This window comes from Phymastichus coffea, unplaced genomic scaffold (genome assembly GCF_024137745.1).
Source record: "Phymastichus coffea isolate CEN01 unplaced genomic scaffold, Cenicafe_Pcof_1.1 PCOF00047, whole genome shotgun sequence".
NCBI lineage: Eukaryota > Metazoa > Arthropoda > Insecta > Hymenoptera > Eulophidae > Phymastichus > Phymastichus coffea.
Genome location: NW_026706858.1, coordinates 1903429 through 1923596, shown reverse-complemented (window position 1 = coordinate 1923596; position 20168 = coordinate 1903429). Strand labels below are relative to the sequence as shown.

General features: G+C 55.2%; 3 protein-coding genes across 5 annotated transcripts; 2 read left to right on the top strand and 1 right to left on the bottom strand.

The window, feature by feature from the left end:
* The first annotated feature begins 134 nt into the window (after positions 1-134).
* On the top strand, positions 135-7038 carry LOC131665001 (sorting nexin-27). Its single transcript, XM_058936568.1, has 7 exons — positions 135-788; positions 2644-2781; positions 2845-3069; positions 3149-3459; positions 3520-3758; positions 3825-4106; positions 4188-7038. The coding sequence occupies exons 1-7, from the start codon at positions 457-459 to the stop codon at positions 4254-4256; spliced, it is 1596 nt and encodes a 531-aa protein (XP_058792551.1). The 5' UTR covers positions 135-456; the 3' UTR covers positions 4257-7038.
* A 761-nt stretch (positions 7039-7799) lies between these two features.
* Positions 7800-16868, top strand: LOC131665088 (myogenesis-regulating glycosidase). Of its 2 annotated transcripts, XM_058936700.1 has the most exons (10): positions 7800-8201; positions 9618-9808; positions 10073-10285; positions 10357-10442; positions 12170-12351; positions 13078-13208; positions 13689-13901; positions 13982-14092; positions 14160-15626; positions 15692-16868. In XM_058936700.1, exons 1-10 carry the CDS (start codon positions 8160-8162, stop codon positions 16125-16127), a joined length of 3072 nt encoding a protein of 1023 aa, XP_058792683.1. In that variant the 5' UTR covers positions 7800-8159; the 3' UTR covers positions 16128-16868. The 2 variants fall into 2 exon arrangements, with proteins under 2 accessions (XP_058792683.1, XP_058792684.1); XM_058936701.1 differs by lacking the exons at positions 7800-8201; positions 9618-9808; positions 10073-10285; positions 10357-10442; positions 12170-12351 and adding an exon at positions 12470-12677 and having other exon boundaries at positions 15692-16862.
* On the bottom strand, positions 10478-12149 carry LOC131665089 (thioredoxin domain-containing protein 3 homolog). Of its 2 annotated transcripts, XM_058936703.1 has the most exons (3): positions 11007-12149; positions 10810-10948; positions 10478-10750 (listed from the first exon to the last, which is right to left on the bottom strand). In XM_058936703.1, exons 1-3 carry the CDS (start codon positions 11784-11786, stop codon positions 10626-10628), a joined length of 1044 nt encoding a protein of 347 aa, XP_058792686.1. In that variant the 5' UTR covers positions 11787-12149; the 3' UTR covers positions 10478-10625. The 2 variants fall into 2 exon arrangements, with proteins under 2 accessions (XP_058792686.1, XP_058792685.1); XM_058936702.1 differs by having other exon boundaries at positions 10810-12149.
* Positions 16869-20168: the final 3300 nt, after the last annotated feature.

Here is a 20168-nt window from a genome sequence, read left to right as displayed (position 1 = left end):
AAAGGCCTTGGCTTCTGAGAAGTCGACGGATAACCCAATCGGCAGCCAAGTGCCGACGAGTGGAAATAGTGTGGCCGTGGTGACTGACGACGAAGGAAAGCAAGTTGCGGACACGGAGCAACAGAGACGGCGAGAGGGTGGATCGGTGGCGCCGCACAGCGGCGCTGCCGGGACACAGCAACGCGAGCGCGAGCGCACGTGCAGTGATGGCTGGCTGGTCGAAGAGAGAGCGAGAGAGAGAGGAGGCGTAGAAGCGAAGAAGCAGTTCGGAGCAGCAGCGAGATGGCGGAGGTGTATCTCGGAAGCAGCTCGTAAGGAAAGACGCTGCTCAGGAGCTAGGTAGTGCAGCAAGTTAGCGAGCGAGAGTGGCAGTGGCGGCGCAGCTCTGCTCTCGCGAAGGGTCTCGCTGACAGCGAGACACCAGCGGACGCGCGCAGGCGGAGCGAGGGCGGTAGGATGAACGCGACGGTGACGGCGATGGTGGGCAACGCCGGGAACAACGGGCGCCTGGCGCCCCTGTCCTTGGGCGGCCACCCGCACGCGCCGCAGCAGCAGCAGCAGCAGCAGCAGCAGCAGCAGCAGCAGCAGAGCCAGGGCCCGCGCTGCGTGACCATCTATAAGAGCGAGACCGGCTTCGGGTTCAACGTCCGCGGCCAGGTGAGCGAGGGCGGCCAGCTGCGTAGCATCAACGGTGAGCTGTACGCACCGCTGCAGCACGTCTCGGCGGTGCTGCCCCACGGCGCAGCCGAGAAGGCCGGCGTGCGCAAGGGCGACCGTATCCTCGAAGTGTGAGTATGTGCATTGCGCTCTCTGCTCGTCAGCTGACGCGGCCGCGCGTCTCCTATCGGCCGCTGACGCGCGCGATGCACGCCCCCGGGGCGTCTTGGCCGGCCAATCGATAGGCGCTTCCGCGACACTCGCGTCCACGGCTCTCGTGCACCCGGCTCTCGAGGGCGCTCTACCTGCCAGCGATCGATGGCGCCCAGGAGAAGCACGTGCGCCGTCCTCGGCCGAGCGCGCGTCGCGCGCCGCCACTCTGGCACTTGTTTACTCGGTGCGCCTGGCCGTGCGCTGGCCCCGAAATTCACTGGCAACGGGCACCGGCGACGCGCTCGGTCCGCCGAGGAAGCTCACGTCACCGGGCCGCGATCGCCTCGCGTGCTGAACGAGCCCGCAACCCATTTCTCTTCGCTGGCGAGCGAACGGCTGCTTCTTCCTCCTTTCGCTCTTTAGCGCTCGGAACACGTCGGCGGGTTATCGATCCGGCTCAACGGTGTCCTTGATTATTCGAGGCCTGTCGGCACAGGTGATCGTCCGGCCACTTTTCGAACGGCCGATTCAGTCGGTACCCTTCGACAGACAGACGGACGGACGGACGGACGGACGGACAGACGGACGGACAGACGGACAGACAGAGAGACAGAGAGAGAGGGGGTGCAATTCTCGTGTCGCGCGTCAACGCGAAATTGATCGCGTGCCAAAGGCGGCAAGAGGAGCAGGAGGGGAGAGCGGCGTTTCCCACGCGAACGCGAGTCGGCGAGCAGCGGGAGCGGATTGCCCCGCGCACTTTCCGACTAATCGAGCACCGAAAACTCCGGCGCGAAGTTCGCGGGTCGTTGACTGCGCGACGACGGCGAGTCGCGAGAGAGCCGGCCTTTCTCGGAGAATTCAATCGCGCCTCGTTTATTTCTCAGCAATTTCGGGCCGTTACGCGCGCACGAGGTATCGGCCCGATTGGCGTTTGGCGCGTGTCTTGCGCTATGGTCCGCCGCCACGACTCCGCTCTTGATTTTATGTAACCGGCGTGAGTTTCGTTGATAAATAACATAATGGCAGTGAATTGCAGAGCCGACGTCGTCTGCCCCGCCGCCGCTCTCTCTCTCTCTCTCTCTGCGACGCGTAACGCCGACGTTTCCCCGCCACGGCTGGCTATTCTTTGCGCTTACTTTTCGTCTCGCAGGGCTTCGGACAAGTTCGTCGGGTGCTTCAAGATCGGCTCGCGTCACGGCAAATTGTTGCCTCGGTCAAGGCCGCCTTATCGCGCCCGACTCACGATAGCCGATTGACCTGCACTCGGAGCGGTAGCGTTGCGCAAAGCAGGGCGAAGGATGGCGCTTAGCGCTGTTCGCATTGTGCCGTCGATTGGCCCCGTCGAGGGCGTCGAGCGCAGGATTACGCAACGAATTAGCGCGCGACGCTCGGCGTTCGCCTACACGAGCGATAAAAATACGAGCACGCGATTGCAAACGAAAAAACAAGCTCGCGCTCGGCGCGACGCGCCTCGATAAGCGCGCGAGTCGTCCGCGCTTATCGGACACGGAGGACAGACGCCGAGGCCGCATATAAGCCCCGCGGAGATCCGCGAGCGGCGCAGTTGCAGTGGCGCCCCGGCTCTCGCGCCTTTTCCCGAACGGCCAGAATCCGGCCAATCGGCGCGCCGTGCCTTTCACTCGCGGTGCCGGCGGCGGCACGCGGCCGCACCCGCCCGCACCCGCCCGTCAGTCGGCGGCGCGCCCGGGACGGCCCGAGTCGACGTCCGGAGATGCTTACCTGCTACGTGGCCGCGGCGCAGGGCGAGTTTTTCGCCGGCGACAGGGACCGGCGCGCACGAGCCAGTCTGACCGGCGTCGCCTGTGTCCGCAGGAACAACGTGAACGTCGAGGGGGCTACTCACAAGCAGGTGGTCGACCTGATAAAGTCGGGGGGCGACGTGCTCACTCTGACTGTGATCTCGGTGACACCACAAGAGGCCGAAAGACTGGAGCCGTGCGAGGACCTGAGGTGAGTGAGAGCCGCGAGCGTCGGCAGCGTACGCGAGCTAACCGCCGTCCGCGCGCTTCGCAGCTACGCGACGGTGGACTACAGCGAGAAGCGCTCGCTGCCCATCAGCGTGCCCGACTACCACGTGCGCGAGCGCAAGCACGAGCGCTACGTGGTGTTCAACGTGCACATGGCCGGCCGACACCTGTGCTCGAGGCGCTACCGCGAGTTCGCCGCCCTCCACATGGCCTTGAAGAAGGAGTTCATCGGCTTCAACTTCCCCAAGCTGCCCGGCAAATGGCCTTTCCAGTCAGTATCTGGCCCACGGGCCCTGCCCACGGCGAAGACGCGGCTTGCTCGGGTGGCTCACGAGTTGTTCGGTCGGCAGGTTGAGCGAGCAGCAGCTGGACGCGAGGCGGCGAGGCCTCGAGCAGTACCTCGAGAAGGTGTGCGCGGTGAGGGTGATCGCCGAGAGCGACGCCATGCAGGAGTTCCTCACCGACCGCCTGGACGAGGACGGCGACCAGGGCCCGGCGGTCGACCTCAAGGTGCTGCTGCCCGACCGCGAGCTCGTCACCGTGACCGTGGCCAAGGCCGCCTCGGCCAAGGACGTCTACGAGTCGGTCTGCTGCCGCGTTGGCCTGGACGCCGAGACCGCCAAGTACTTCTACCTCTTCGAGATCGTCGAGTACAACTTCGGTAAGCTCGCCGGCCTTGCGCCTCCTCGCCCTGCGCTGAGCCTCTCCCTCTCTCGCGTAGAGCGAAAGCTGCAGCCGCACGAGCATCCGCACACGCTTTACATCCAGAACTACTCGACGGCCAGCGCCACCTGCCTGTCCATTCGCCGCTGGCTCTTCAACATCTCGAGGCCGCTGAGCGAGCAGGCGCTCACCTGGATCTTCTGGCAGACGGTGGACGAGGTGAACAGGGGCCACGTCACCGCCGGCGAGAGGCTCTACCAGCTGAAGGCTCTGCAGGACGCCTCGCGGAAGCACGAGGTGAGCGGGCTCTCCCCTAGCCGCAGGACGCGCTCGACCAGCTATAACGCGCTCGCCGTTTCGCAGTACCTGAAGCTGGCGCGCGAACTCAGCGGTTACGGCGACATCGTGTTCCCGCACTGTGCCTGCGACTCGAGGAAGGAGGGTCACGTGGTTGCCGCCGTGGGCATGTCCTCCTTCAAGCTGCACGCCGCCAAGGAGGACGGAACTCTAGAATCTCAGGTGGTCGAATTCCAGTGGAGTACCATCACGCGATGGGAGGTCGACGACGAGGGCATGGGCTTCTGCTTTCAGTACACGCGCACGGACAACCGTCCGACCCGCTGGTTGAAAGTCTTCACGCCCTACGTAAGTTTCGGTTTTGCTTGCCGCGCAAGGCTGACTCGTTCGTTCGCGCTCACTTGGGTTCTGTTGTTTGACTTTCCGCAGTATATGTTCTTGTCGGACTGCTTCGATCGAATAGCCGAGGAGTCCAAATGGGAGGACTCGGGTGAATGACAAAAGCTGCGAAACTAATGAGACTCTTGGCATTTCATAGACACTGCATCGGAGCCTTCAAACTCCCAAAACATCACTTGAATTGCATTAAAATTCCTGCGACCTCTGCCGCGCCTAATTATTGGCCAACGATATCCATCTAGCTGCAATCGTTCGTTTCACCACTTCTCGAATACAGACTGTCAAGACCGTCCCTTCAACGAATCGGCACTGTTCTTTCGTTTGATATCGTTTGATAATTATTTTTAACGTGCTAATCTTTTTTCAAGTTTTCTTTATCTTTTTTTTTATTTTTTTTTTCGTTACAAATCATGCAAAAGATAAATTTTTATTTTAATCTTTTATTTAGCATAAGCAATAACGTATTAGGTAAATATTTTTACACGTTTTCCATTGACACTTGATCATGTGTGCAATTAATTCAGCAAAAAGAATATCGTTTTTGTTTTTAGTATAGGAATTGGCCTACCGAGTAACTTTATCATTAGCTTACTTTGCTGTAGCTGGAAAGCCTACATTATTTTGCGATTAGAATAGTATAATGTACCGTTATCACGTGTGTAAAGTAAGTATTATTACATTTTGGCAGCTACTATTGCATTACTGTTCAACTTTAACATGCATTCTTCTGTAGTGTATACGTTTTCATTGGATTTATTCAACGTTTTGTGATAAACATAGATTGTTGTTGATTTAAATTTATATATTCTGTTATTTTTTCGTTGCTATTCGCTGCAGTAAATTGTGCCATAAGCAGCTTCAAACATTATTCGTGAAAATTACTTGGAAACTTGAAAAGTTGAACGGATAACCGTGTTGAATTATAAGAAATATTTAAATCATTCATTTCTAAAGCTCTACTGCTCTGTTGTATTTTATAAAATGTGGGATAGGCAAGAACAGAAAGTAATAATAAATATTCTAAAAGGCGCAAAATAGTTATTAAAAAAGCTTTGGTTTATTATCCTAAAAAGTTAATACTCATTCTTGTCTTAGTTGAAATGAGCCGTCGATGTTGAGGAGTAATTAAGCATCATAATGCTAAGCGAATAATGTGGCAATGGGTGTAAGTTTTCGCTGCATTTACAAAAAGAAGACGTATGTACATTTACGAACTGACGGTAGTCAAAATCATGTCGAGCGAAATTCTTGGAAGAGTTGTAAATATTTTTGATCTGCGACAATGATTGAAATCAAATTTCACTGTACACTTGATTATCATTTATTTGTCGAAACTGTTACATTTTGAATTAAAAATTTGTCCGTTGAGATAAATATAATTATTGTTTTCTTTGCAATAATCTAACGATCGTAAAACTCGTCTAAAAATTTTGATTATCGTCAGACTAGTAGCTCTGATTATTTACATATTTACACGTAAGATCTTGCGCGCGCATTGGGAAACGCATATGCGATTGTCGTTGATGTTTTTAAACTTTATGGAAGGCTCGTAAGACACGTGAGAAAGTGCATTATGTAAAGTATGTACTCGTGGGGAATACACGAATGTGATGAAATATGCGATTCCAGATAATGAAAGAGAAAAATAGTATAACAAATGCAACAATACTGTTCAAGATATTGTGCTGTATAATTGAGGTAATACACGAGTCGCCGGTTAATTATTAGAAATCATCAGTCAAATGCACGTAGCGCCAATGTATCTTGGTGCTCGCTCATTTTTGCACACAAGTATTCATCGCGTGTGTTTGACTGACACGAATCTTGACGAATTCTCAATTGAAACGTTAGCATAGTTAAAGTAGGGGTAAAGCCTTTAACTCAAACCTGTCTTCAATGTCACATCCTTTCTTTATTTCACTGTTATTAGTATGCGCGTCCATAACAGTCACGATTTTGTGAGGCGTATCGTTACTTTATTTTGTTAGTCGCGATGTTAATTGTTATATAAAACAATCTTACCTTGGAAATTAAAAGAATCTAAAATTATTCACAATTTGTCTTTTTCATTTTCCCGCATTAAGTTGGAAATTTTTGCAAAATCATGGTGTCAAAATGAGTACAATTGAATATGTATTATTTTTCAAAAAGTACTTTTTTGTAAAAAGTTCTAAATTTGATAAAAATTGTAACTGATAGATAGCAATAAATAAAGATTGACTAAGAATTGTAAGAAAGTAACTGCGTAAATATTATTATAATAGCTCTTACAATTGACTCGTATTTGTGGTTAATCTGATCAATTGGTTTGATGTGCATACTTGTTGAAAAGAAAGAACCAGTGTGTATATTTTGAAAGCCACAACGATATATTTCACTTGATCGCAAATAAAAAGCGAAAGTTGTAGTACAAAGTTAATCGAAAAGATCACAAATAACATGATAATCATGAGAATCGATATAAAGTAAACTGACAGAAGCATCAATTAATAATATTATTGTAATGTAAAAGTACTGCTAAAAGAATTTTTGTAAACTGCAACATTATACAAGATACTTGATTTAATAAGTAAATATTGCTTCTCGTTGCGAGACAGAGGCAGAAATAATAAAAAAAGAAGATATTATGAATTTGAGTGAAGTAGCCAACACACACGAGAAATGGTATCTCAATAGTACAAGTTGTGTTGATTTATGAGAAGTCTGGTTTGTAAATAATTGTTGTCAACTTAGTTTGGCGCCCGTTCGCAATTCAAGAAAATCAACGTTTAGTCGAACGCGATCTGACTTGTAACGCACTTAGCAGTTAATTGAACGATTGTCCAGACATAATTAGCGATGAAATACGATTATGTTGCTGATGCGTATTGTGAGTAATAAAAGCTCTTCTGATTAATCGACTGTCTCTGTGCTGTTTGCTTTGAAATTAAATTCACGTACGAATCTATTACTCGTGTAGCCTGCAAGCTCGCCACGCCTGTCCACGAGTTATCGAATCAGCCGATGTTCACGGGCATATTGATGGCGCGTATACGGTGTCGGGTTCATACGGCAGCTTGCGAATTGCAATGGGAAACGGAGATGTCGATGGACTTTGCAGCGAGTCGCGACTGCTCGCCACTTTGACAAGCGAATGGAAAACAATGACAAGTGATTCGAGCGTTGACGTTTCATTTGTCTTCTTTCTTTCTGCTTCGCAACGAAAGCCTCACCTTTATCGTCCGCGAGATACGTATAATGAATCGAAGAGAGAGAAAAAAAAACGGGTAAACCGCGTGATCTGGCGCACAGAAGAGGCAGCGAAAAGAGCACTGACGCCCAACTACGTGGTGAACGAGTGGTATTATCGGCAGCGCGCGGCTTTATCGAAATCAGGCCGACGCGTTCGTGCTCGTGTAATTAAGTTGGACGATAATGCGCTCCATAAAGTCACGAGCCCTCTCGCGTGATCGACCATTTTTCGCGGAAGTACGAGTCCGTCCGCGAGAGCCGCTAATAAATACCTGCACGGCTTTTATCGGAGGCGCACTCGAGGCATCCCGTTCGCGGGCTCGCTGTTTATCAAGATGCGCGTCGTTAAAATCGAAAAGAAACGGCAGCGATAGTGGCGCGCGCCTTGACTAGATAGTAGCTGCGTCGGCGTAAACAGCAATATTATATAGAGCTGGCACAAGCCGCATCGCCACGTGACGCAACGCTCGATAATTGGCGCGAAGCATCGGAAAGCGAGGCGCTAAGTGGCTCGCGCTAAGAGCCATCCGCCGGAGTGGCCACCCCGGGCCGGAATGGGAGTCGAGAGCGGAATGCGCGCCGGAGCGGCGAGGAGCAGGTGGAAGAGGCGCGTGGACGGCAGGACGGGCGGTGGAGAACGCGCCAAGGAGAGATAGGCCGAGCGCGCTCGGCGAGGCGCCCGCCCACGGATCAGAGCCGCAGCAGCGTCGCTCGGAGGAGCAGAGCCGCTCCTTGCTTGCTCGCCCACCGCACGCGCCCGCCGCATGGACCATGGACCGCATCCGCAAGAAGAGGAGGCCCGCCAAGAACAAGGTAACTGCCCGGTCCCGTTCGGATTCGGCCGCTGGCCACCCGAGCCAGTGCGCCGAGTCGGCGACGCGCTCGCGTAACCGAAACGAGCGGGAGCGCGGAGGACGCTCGTTTACGTAAACCAGCTCTTGGCGACGAAGCCGAAAGTGCCGCGTTACGTGAACGCGCTCGAGCGCGTCGTCTTGTTGCTAACCAACGCGCTTGGCTGCGCGGCCCGATCCGCGGATATCCGAGACGGCGAGCAGCGGGACAACGGTCGCCATCCGATCGCTCGACGCTCGCGGTCGAAGCGTCGCGCGCCGCCGAGCTCGCTCCTCCCGGCTGGACGTTCGATCGGCGATCGATGCAAACGACGGCGCGTGGCTGAGTGCGCGCAATCACGTGCCTTCGTCCGATTCCATCGCGTGACGTTCGCGAGATCATTCGTTTCGGATTATCCGTAAGACGAGGGACCTCAGCGGCGGCACGGGCTACTGTCCGCTTACAGCTGAAAGCCTGTACAGCTTGCTGCCGCTGGCTCAGCTGGCCGGCGAGGCGCGAGCGCGCGCGCGCGCGATGCTAACTTCAACCTCAAATAAATATCGCGAGCTTTCGATTAACATTGTCAGTCGGCGCTTTCTTTCGACTCTTTTCATTCTTCTTCTTTCGGATCGCACTCGGCATAACGCTAAGGCTCTTTGAGAAAAACGCGTTCCTACGCCGTCCAACTGCGAACTCCTGACGTCCGTTGGACATCGGAGTGTCGGCGAAGATTGAAAAGCTCAAGCTGTCGCGTTGAGCACCGCGCACAAAGCCACGATCGTCAATTTTTTATCAGACGAAAGAATCGCACGTAACAATAGAGCATCGCTGGCTTTATCCGAGTAAGAGTCGCTGTTTGCTCCGAGCAAACGATACTTGAAATAATAAACGATAAATTACATCACTGCGCGGTGCAGTTGTAATGGTAGCTCGTGGACTCGCGAGTAATTAATATATGCCAGTCGGTCGACAAGCGCACTGATGCCTGGTTAGCGTGGCGCAGCGCGTGATTTTCCGGCCTTTGTACTGCTCATTCGAAAGAACAATTTGCGCGAGCTGCCACCACTTTCGTTTCGTTTGTATTTCGCGCGAAGGTCGCTTATGGAGCCAACGCAGGTGCGCTGCATTTCACATCGTGACTTTCGCCAATCAACGGATTTGTCGCCAAAGTCGAGCGCAAGCTCGCGCTTGTTCGGCGCAAGCGCGGCCGAAAGAGAAATCTCGGGCGACAGGCCGGATTCCGTGGACACTTCTCGAGCGCGGCAACTCAGAAAGAAAGTAGAGGCGAGCTAACTGAGCGCGCGGAGGAGCCTGGCGACCGGCATCCCGCCAGTCTCGTGATCGCGTCGACCGCGCGTCGACCGCGCGCCGGCACGAGATGCAGTGTGGCTTTTGCAGAGGGTGCTGCTCTCGATCGTCGACCCGTGGGACGTGAGCGTGGCGTCGGTGGACGGACGCCTCGATTGGGCCTCGAACGGCGACGAGCGGCACCGACGGAGCGCTTCCTCGCTCGCATCCAGCAGCCCTCGGACGCCCTGGCCCTGGTACAAGCCCGCCAGCTACTCCGGCGCGTCGACCGGCGCCCACAGGTAGGCGTCTCGCTTGGTTCCCCGACCACCGGCACAGCTGAGCCTGCTCCGACACCAACGCGCCATTACTTTCGCGCTTTCTCCTCCTGCTCATCCGTGCGCATCTCCTCGGCGGTCGCCAGCTCGGGAATAACGTCGAGCGACGGGTCGGAGGCGTTTACGCCGATGAGCCTGGGGACAACGTTTCCAAAATGCGCGCCCACGGACGCGCGTGCGCGTGCGCGCGCGAGGCGCGGACTAATGATACAAAATGACATTTGAAAGGCCGAGCGGCGACGGCAGCGGTGGCAGCAGCGGCGGCGGCCGAGCTACCGCGGATGTTCCAATTAAGCCGCGGGCCGACGCTGCCGAGGCTGCGGGCAGCAGCAGAGGCGACGGACCCGCAGAGGCAGCAGCCGCCAGTCGCGATGGCGCGCGCGGACGGCTGAGCGACAGATCGTTCATCCGCAGCCTCGTCGAGGAGCTGGTGCGCGCCAGGTAATCGCCGCCGGAGTCCGGGCCGGGCGCTCGCCGACGGTTCACTGAGCTCTCGAGGTGCGCGTTCGCAGGTACCAGTCCACGCCGACGCTGCAGCGCAGGCGCCGGCGGCGCGCCAGGCCCATCCCGCTGCCCGTCAGCAGCGCCGATCACTCAGGTTGGATGTAGAACGTAAGCTAGAAGAAGCGGCGCGGCCGTTTAGTCCGGCTCGCCGCGGGCCGGCGCCACTCACAGGCACTTGGGCCGCAGGCCGTCGAGCAGCCAGCTGCCGAGCCACGCCACCGGGTCGTCGGGTCGCTCCTCGCAGCACTGCAAGCGCGCGAAGGCGGTCAGCGCGCCGTCAGCCCCGCCGCGGCCGGCCGCTCGCGTTTACCTTGGCGAGGCCCTCGCTCAACACCTCGCCCATGCTCCGCCACAGATACTCCTCCGCGGCCTCGCCCCGCAGCAGCGGCGCCACTGCTGCACCTGCGGCACGGCTCCGAATCAGGCTCCGCCGGACGCCGACGCCGGCCGCGGCTACTCACGGTCCGGGAAGAAGAAGCGGATCTCCCTGACGGCGGCCCTCTCGTCGCGGCTGCCGTGCACCGCGTTGCGCGCGTCGTCGCCGACCGTGCCGTACCTGGCGCGGATGCTGTCCGGGGCATACAGCCTGGCCTCGCTCACCTGCTCGCGCGGCCAATCGCGTCAGCCGGCAGTCCGTCGAGCCGTCGAGCGCGCTTACTTTGCTCGGGCCAATCAGCAGCCGCCACTCGCTAATAGCCGCCACTTTGCCAAGCGCGTAGACGGCTATCGGCTTGGAGCTCATGTACTCGACCAGCCGCGCGAACTCTTTCCGCTCGTAATCGTCGCAATAAAACTCGGAGGCCTGCTCCGCCGTCAGATGTAAGCGCCTGCGCTGGCAGATGCCGAACCCCTCCTCCTCCATCGCTCGCTCGATCTCGCGCTGGAACTTGAGCGCTTCCGGCTTGATTATCGCCAAAGTCCACTCCAGCTTCTTCTCCTCTGCCTCGGATTTCGCGCTCGCGCTTTCGCTACCGGCCGAAGTGCAGTCGCAGCTCGGCGGCTCCGTCTTCGAGTGGCTCGAGCGGCTCGATCGAGTCTTGCGCTCGCCCGTCGAACTCGCGCAGTCGCACTGCGAGCACGCAAAACCGAAAAGACGCTGCGCTCGAGGCCGCAGTCTCGGAGCACTCACGCTCGTGGACGACGCGCTCGACGACGCTAAATTCAACATTGATCCGCGCAGCTCGACTTGCACGATCGGCAAGGGACACATCGAGATGTCCTCGCTGCCGGCGGCAGAGTCCTCGCCAATTTTCACTTTTCCCTGACTGCTCTCTTCGCTCGTACGGCAGCTGCACGGGGACGCTCTCGTGTCGTCGTCGCTCGTGCAGTCGCATAATTCGATCGCGTCTGCCTGCACACTGTCATCGCTAGCGGCTGCTTGGCGAACGCGTGCCTTCGGTTCGTCGCTGTCTTCGCTCGTACAGTCGCACATTTCCATTTTATTCGCTTTGCCGAATTGTTTGTTCGGACCGACGAGGCCGCGCGCCGGCTTATGGTAAACTGCGCAAACACGCTGCCCTGAATTTATAATAGGTTAAAAAGCTGACTCGCGCATGGGTAAACATCAGCTCGACTCGTCCACGCCTATAGATTTACTGCGATCGTAAACTTCGATAATGGGCTTCCGTCCTTTACGACGCACTTGCCGCCTTGTTTGCCGGAGTACAAGCAGATCGCGCAAGTTTACTCGGCGATATTGCGCGTGATTCCGAATTCACGGTCGTCGACAGATGCTTGGAACGCGCGACGGAGTGAGCTCCGCCGCTCGATTTCATTCGTTCGAAATGCAATTGTCAACCGGCGATCCGAATATTTTTGCAGGCAACGGCGGATCTTCGGTGCTCACCGACGATTGCTTTTGGACGAGAAGCTCAATAATCGACGAGAAGGGCGATCATCGCGCGATCGGAGAGGATCGTCCGATCGACGACACTCGCAAGCTGAGCTTATCGATGCCGACCAAACTCGATGCTATGGAAGATCTTCGCATTGGAAGTAAACAGGTGACTCGCCGAATGGTTTGGTTTGCCGAGGATGCGCAGGTTTGCCGAGCACGCCGAACGAAAGTCGCGCAGCAGTTGTTTACAAAAGTTGGCTCGTATTGACAGTCCCGATAGCCGGTCCGCGAGAGAAAGCCAGGTCTGCCTCTCCTCCTATCAGTAAGCCACTGTCGGCTTTCGTTTACGGCTCGGGCGGACCTGACGCGTGCGCACGGCGCGCTTTATCGATGCACGCGCGAGATGCGAAAGATCACAGATACAGCTCCATATATTCGCTGGAACAAGTACTTTTCGGCTTGGCTGGCACGCGCTTGTGTTCGATAAAAGAGGTACGTTTCGATTTAGCAATGTTGCATACGCTGCGGACACTCTGCGATATCACGCTGCTTTTTCGGTGTCAACTCTGCCGAATGACCCGTTCTTGCTACATCCATCCCTCTTATCAACGCGCTGTTATTTTTATTTTATTTTCGAACGCCGCCGAAGCGTCATTGTTACGCTCGCGTTGTCGCGACCAATCGTAATTATCAAGCTAACGAGCGGCAAAGCAGTCATCGCAATATTGTCTCTGATCGAGAAAAAATCGTCAGCTGTGTTTCCGAAGTCCGCGGCTCGACGTCGGTGACCATGAAGCGACAACGTAAAAAATAAATGCGATATGCGAAACGCAATCGCAACCGTAACCGTGAATTTTCTCGTGCATTTAACTTTCTCGATGTTTCCGTTCAGGGAGAGTCGCTGAAATTTCCGAGGAGAGAAAGTGAGAGCAGCGCGACCTTCAGTAACAGCGGCTCCACTCTGAATGGGAGCACACTGGGCTCGGAGACCGAAGATGAGGGGAACGAGGAAGAAGCCTCCAAGTACGTGTGCCTTTGTAAATCGGCCCTTATCGGCTTCGAGTTTGGTCAGACGATTGTATCGAATCGCACAATATTTTCCGCCGGGTGTTTTTTCCTCCTTTTTTTCTGGCCTCTCAAATTATCTGAGTCGCAACGCGAGCACGATATCAGGCACGAACCGCGGCCCGAAGACAAATTATCAGCGGCTGAAATATAATTATCGCAGCTTCTCACGCGGAGCAGACGCGGGACCAGCTGTCCGGCCGTCGTGACGCTCGCACGCGGCTCGCGATCGAGCAGTGTCTCGCGACCTTTCGAAACGATCGTCGTCGTTGGTCGCGAACACCTATCGGCAATTGGGCGCGCTCGCTCGCCTCGAGATGATTCCGAGGTACGACGTCGGGAGCGCCATGTCGCTGCAGAGGTACTGGCCAGCTGGAGCGCGTCCGCGCGGCTCGCGGAGCGCGCGCACGGCGAACGTCGGCAATGATTGGTTTGCAGGGTGCCGCTGCAGAGTCGGGCGCAGGCGGCGAGCTCGGCCTCGGCCGCGAACTCCAGGAGGACGAACGGCGAGCCGGAATACCCAAACGTGCAGAGCACGAACTCGACGATCACGAGCGTGAACAGCATCAGCAGCCTGCTGAAGGAGAAGCTGCAGTGGACGATACCTCAGGCCCTGCGCAGCAGCAAGAAGAGGCAAAGGGCCGACTACAGGTGAGCCCGCGGGGAGCTCGGACGAGAGGCCGAGCGGTCGAGTGGCCGGCGGTCGGTGAAGCGTGGCGGCCTCGTTGCAGGCTGCGCGGCTTCGTCGGGTTCCTCTTCCTGTGCGTGGTGTTCCTGGTGGGCTTCGCGCACATCTACTACAGCCGGCACGTGCTGCAGCGCGCCTACTTCGACAAGTTCAGGTAAGGCGCGGCGAGGCGAGGCGAGGCGGAGAGGGTGCGAGGCCTCACGAGCGACCTCGGCGCGCAGGTTCAACAAGAACGAGCGGCTGCTGCACGTGTACAACGGCGCGGGTGCGGAGATCATCGCGGCGCGGCTGGGCGTGGGCATCCCCTCGGACACGGGCGTGTTCTCGTGCCTGCCGCAGCAGCAGCGCCCGGGCGCCGTGTGCCTCGAGTGGCTGCAGCACTCGCGGCTGTACCTCGGGCACACGCGGCGCGACTCGATCGACTGCTACCACGTGACCTGGCAGAGCCTGGCCGTGGGCGTGAGCCCGCAGGACTGCTTCGACTGGTCGCCGAAGCGCGGCCACTGGTACGGCGCCGGCCAGATCCAGAACGTGGCCTACCCGCTGGAGCAGGGCCGGCTGGAGGCCAGCCCCTTCATCACGGGCGACGTGCGCCGTCACCCGTTCGGCAACGTGCTCAAGCGCTACTTCATCAACTCGAAGGGCGCGAGCGTGACGGTGGACCCGCAGACGCCGCTCTACGTGTCGATCAACGTCACGCGCACCAAGGAGATGTGCCTGATGGCCAAGCACGACGCGTTCGCGTACATCAACCACCTGAGTCCGCGGCCGCAGCTCAACTACAGCATCTGCGCCGGCGACAACATGCGCAGCCTGCACGCGCTCACGGCCGAGAAGTTCCTGTGGGACGGGCTGCGCCCGGACGAGCTGCAGGCGGTGCACTCGCTGCTGACCGAGCCGGTCTGGCAGGTCTCGCCGACCAACGAGGCCGACGTCTACAACTACACCGAGGACGTGATCGCGCTGGGCTTCCTGCGCCAGGGCCACGTGCTGCTGAGCGAGCGCTGGCAGCCCAGCTCCGGCGACTTCGCGCTCGACGAGAGCCGCTTCCGCTCCATGAACAACACCATCGACGTGATCCACCGGCGCGGCTTCCGCATCGCGCTCGCGCTGCAGCCCTTCATCTCCACCGAGTCGCGCAACTTCCGCGAGGCGGTCGACTCGCGGCTGCTGATCTCGGAGCGCGGCAGCGACCCGCGCATCCCCGCGCTCACGCGCTACGGCCAGTTGAACAGCGCCGGCGTGCTCGACATCACCGGCAACCGCACGCTGCCCTGGCTGCGCGCCAAACTGCAGGGCCTGGTGGAGCGCTACCGCGTGGACGCGTTCTACCTGGACCTGGGCACCGCGCAGGACATGCCGCACTACTACCAGTGCGAGCGCCCGCTGGCCAACCCGGACCACTACAAGACCCTCTTCATCGACGCGATCCTGGCCGCGGTGCCCGTCATCGGCGTGTCCGGCGCGATCGCGCGCCCGCGCGCCCCGGTCTTCGTCTCGCTGCCGCCCTTCCCCTCCTCCTGGAAGGCCATCAAGACGGTCATCCCCACGGTGCTCAGCTACGGCATCATCGGCTACTCGTTCGTCATGCCCGGCGCCGTGGGCGGCGACGTCGCGCTGCCCATGTCCGACAACAACCCCGACAACGACTTCGAGGTGAACCTGCCCGACAAGGAGCTGTACGTCAGGTGAGCCGCCGCCGCTGCCACCCCAACCGCTGGGCTCGCTCACCCGCCCACTCACTCGCCCGCAGGTGGCTGCAGCTGTCCACCTTCCTGCCGGTCATCCGCTTCACCCACCTGCCCAGCAAGTACGCGGACGAGAGCGTGCTCGAGATCGCCAAGAGCCTGACCACCCTGCGCCAGAAGCACGTCACGCCCCGGCTCAAGAAGTACGCCAACATCACGCTCGACACCGGCCTGCCGATTATCCGGCCGCTCTGGATGCTCGACCCCAGCGACCCGGCCTGCCACCTCGTCGTCGACGAGTTCTCCGTCGGCGACGAGATCATCGTCGCGCCCATCCTGCACTCGGGCAGCAGGCAGCGCGAGGTCTACCTGCCCGCGGGCGTCTGGAAGGACGGCATCGACCAGAGCTTGAGGAAGGGCTCGCGCTGGCTCCACCAGTACAGGGTGGCCGAGGACAAGATCGCCTACTTCATCAAGATGCCCGCCGACATGAGGTTCTAGTTGCCGCGCCAAAGACTGCCTCTCCGCCTCGCAGCCGCACTCGTCGTTGCGCGCGACCGCGACTCCTCTTCGTCGCCTTCCAAAGCCTTCTTAGCTTAATTAATCTTTCTTAATTTTACGCGTGCCTCCGTTCGCCACCGTTTCGGCACGTTATCTGCTCGGTCGCGAGATTCGAACTACCGAGGCCATCTTGCTTCCGAAGCTGTCCGAATCCCACTCCGATATGTCGATAAAAACGAAAGCGAAAACGTCGTGATTCGCGTTTTCTTTATTTTGCACTCGTGAAAAGCCACGTGTGACGCCCGCGGTCCGAGTTCGAATTCAGATTTTCCGCTAAATTATTCATCGAAAGCCACACTTGGTTTTATTTTCTCGTGGAAGAACTTGGAAACAACGCAATCCTCAATGACGCGTACCAGATTGATATTTCTAGTCGGGTGCTGCCACGCGATTTCTCGAATTCCGATAAGAAAACTTGGAGCAACAAAAATCGAGTTTGTAGAATCCGAATTCACTTCGAGGGGCCCAGCCTAAAAGGCATCCAATGTCACACGGAATAGTAATGATAATAGAAAAATGAGAAGGTTCGACCGAAATGAGAAATTGTAGAAACGGTGCCGAACGAAGGCTTTGTCACTGGTTATGAATTTATGTCAATTGAGTTCGAAAGTGTTTTTAGTTATCAGACAAAGTCTTCATTGTCACTTTGATATATAACATGTGAAGAAGATAACGACATTGAATAAAATTGCTTTATAATTGTCATTGAAATGCCTTGCTTGTGTCTCATGGAGGAAAGAGGACGATACAGCAGGGGGATTGAAATAAAGCTAGGCCAACTTTCAGGTATAGTGTATATTTATTATATTGTTATTTTAATCATGTAGCATAACATTATTAGTTCTATTATAATAATCATAGCACCATGAACACTCCACATTAAGTTTTAATTCGTTACTCGAAAACGCGATGCGACGGTGCGCTTCGAGGAATGAGAACCGAAGGTGGTGAGAATTCCGCGTAATGCCATATTTCAAGCAACAATTCATAATTTTAAAGCGTCAATAAGAATAATAACGAGCGTAATTTATCTCCTGACTAGACACGTCATCTGTTTTCCTCCACGCTAATAATACTCGTAATAATAATAATAATAATTAATAGTAATAATAACAATAATAATTAGCTGACTAGAATCTCGAGTACTTGCAGTGACGTTGGTTGAGAATGCTGGAAACGAAGGGTGGGCGCGCTTGAAAAGAAAGAGAGAAGCTCTCAAGCGTGTCATCTCGAAGATTCTTGAAATCAATTTGGTGGCTTTACGTATGCAAAGAAGCGTCTCAAGCGACAGCCACTACATGCGAAATCGAAAGCTCGATGCCGCTCTAATTATTATCATAGAGCATAAATATCACGACGGCTCTGTCCATCCACATTCAGCTTGTCGGCCATCTCGACTCGCTCGCTCTTGCTCCCGAACGTCGCACGCGCGCGACTCCGTTAGTCCGGCGTCGGATTCTGCCAACCTCTCAGCCCGCAGCTCTTTTCCTGGTTTGCCCGTTATTATACATTTTGCCATGCTCCGGACGATCGTTATTGCTCGTTCACCGGCAACGCCAAACACTCTGTGGTCGCGTATACGCATTCTACCTAAACGCTGCTCACACGGATAAGCGTACAATAAATAATAAATAAGTACACCATGCTTGCTCTCTCGCACTCAACGTCGCTCACGCTCACTCTCTCTCTCTCTCTCTCTCTCGCACGCACAGCCGCGGTACAATGCACGTTATAAAAAGCCTGGCTGGTTGCGTCGTCGTCCTCGTCGTCGTCGTCGTCGTCGCGAATCAAAAGGAGAACGACGATGATCATGATGACTTGGCTCGCAAATCGCAGACGATTCGCCTGAAAATGCAACGCATACGAGTATACAGGTGTATCCTCGCCGCCATACAGTATACAGGTGTAGCTCCGCCTCTCCCGCTACTCTATTATCATCGTCATTAATGGTTTCTCGCACGTCAGCGACGCCAATTGACTTTCTCGCGCGATAACAAATCTTACCGTGCTCACTCATTTCGAATGTTCGTCGTACGCGCACTATCTAGGACTGATGGGACGCGCACCGTCGGACGCGTGCGCGGCCGCGAAAGAACGGACAAACAATAATGTACAAGTGAAAGCGAGTAGCATACGGGTCGTCCTAAGGCCAGCTGAAAAATAGGCGGTAAAAAACTTACCTATGCGTGTATTCGCGAGGGCGCCGGTTGTCGGCAATGAGAGCCGCGCGAGGCGCGAGCCAGACTTGCTTTGCGAGCGCACCCGCGACACCCACACACCTCTACAGTCAATAAGAATCGCACTTTGTTATAGACTATTAGGAGCGCGTCCAGCGCAGCGTCGTCCTCGCTCCTCCCCTCCGGTGCCCGCTCGTCTCGCGGCTCGACCGAGCGAGCCGTCGTCGTCGTCGTCGTCCCCTCGACTGTCTGTCTCGCCAATCGTAACAGGCTCTGTCCTCGAACATCCGAAAGCTTCCAACCAATCGAATAAAAGACAATGGGCAAAAAACGTAAAACATGAGCGTAAGAACGTCGACGAGTTGCTTTTGATTCGTGGGTGACGCGCTACTAGGTAGGTGGCAACGCTATCATCGTTATCATCGTCAATTGGCCTCCTGCCTGCGTGGCTGCTATCTGCGTCACGACTTCGTCAGTGCTTGGTCGCTGCCGCTGGCGACTGCGCGCGCAAGTGTAGAAAAGTCTCCTCGAGCCTCGATCTCGACCTCTTCGTCGCCGCATGGATGGATGTTTTGGTTCGCCTCGGTCCGGCAACGCGTCCTACGCGACAAATTGCTCTCGCCTGCCAACGCAACCTTTCGATTGAAGTCTTGATTCCGGGACGTGTGTCAACGGCATTTGTCAACTATTACATTAGGAATGCTTCGTTTGCTTTGACTTGTATTTCATGCCAAATTCTACGACATTAGGGGGGGGGGGGGGTCACGACATCGACATTAGTACGTGCGTGCGTACGAATCTTCCCTCTAAAGTTAAGACGAATTGCGCAACGAGATTTTCAACGCTTCTTTTCAAAATGGTTCCGTGACAGTTATTTTGAAAGGAACGAAAAATCCCTCGAAAATGACTACATTTTACCCTCACGACTTTGTATGAGAATACAATATCTCTTTATACGTATAGACATTATCTTATTAACTGACAAGAGATTATTAAGAATTTTAACGGCTGGCTTTAATTTATATAGGAGAAGACATGTGTGTGATTCACATCTCAAAAACTTGATTGAATGGTAGGACGTATAAGGTTGAGATATTATTTTTTGGCATTGTCTTACTTGCCGTGTAAGTTAATTGTTGTTCATTAATCTAAACGAGACTTGGCGATCGTATATTTATGAAATTGCAGGCTAATCTAAAAACTTCAGTGCCCTTCGAAAGCGAATTGAAAATGCGCCGAGCAGTCTCAATGCAAACCGACCGGCAACAGACTTTTCGTCGACAGTAAACGCTTCTAAAATTGTTTGTTTGTTTGTTTGTTTGTTTGTTTGCTTCTTTGTTTGTTTGTTTGTTTGCTTGCTTGGTTGGTTGTTTTCTGGACAGGCGTGGGCTTTTTAAAAAACGTTCGGCTCTACCTAACGACGCTCCACGTGCACTTGTAATTTCTTCAATTTGAATGTTCTCCAAAAAAATATGTATCGTACGTCGTCGGTGGTTGCATTGACACCAAGGAAGACGCAAAATCGTCATCGGAAAGTCTTTGTGCAAGGAAATCACGAGAATGGACGAGGTGCACCGATATAACTCAACGAGTCTGCGCTCGGGTCCATTTGTTTGGCATCCGGTTAGCTATTATAAATACGAGCCATCGATGGCTTCTCGCCACCTCGAGCGTTCCTGTCTACTCCGCTTTGACTGTGCAGTCGACTCGAGAGGTCAGTTTGGTGCACCGCCCGCAGAGTCGATAGCCGGATGCCACGTATTCTGTAACATTACCCTCGCTACTCGATACGAAAGCTATATTA

Coding starts and splice junctions, on each gene's coding strand:
- LOC131665001 (XM_058936568.1), top strand. CDS start 457: ATGAACGCGACGGTGACGGCGATGGTGGGCAACGCCGGGAACAACGGG. Junction 3,070..3,148: donor CCCGGCAAATGGCCTTTCCA/GTCAGTATCTGG, acceptor TTCGGTCGGCAG/GTTGAGCGAGCAGCAGCTGG. Junction 3,759..3,824: donor ACGCCTCGCGGAAGCACGAG/GTGAGCGGGCTC, acceptor GCCGTTTCGCAG/TACCTGAAGCTGGCGCGCGA.
- LOC131665088 (XM_058936700.1), top strand. CDS start 8,160: ATGGACCGCATCCGCAAGAAGAGGAGGCCCGCCAAGAACAAG. Junction 9,809..10,072: donor GCGTCGACCGGCGCCCACAG/GTAGGCGTCTCG, acceptor GACATTTGAAAG/GCCGAGCGGCGACGGCAGCG. Junction 10,443..12,169: donor CAGCAGCGCCGATCACTCAG/GTTGGATGTAGA, acceptor ATATTTTTGCAG/GCAACGGCGGATCTTCGGTG.
- LOC131665089 (XM_058936702.1), bottom strand. CDS start 11,786: ATGGAAATGTGCGACTGTACGAGCGAAGACAGCGACGAACCGAAGGCA. Junction 10,751..10,809: donor CCGCTTCTTCTTCCCGGACC/GTGAGTAGCCGC, acceptor GCCGTGCCGCAG/GTGCAGCAGTGGCGCCGCTG.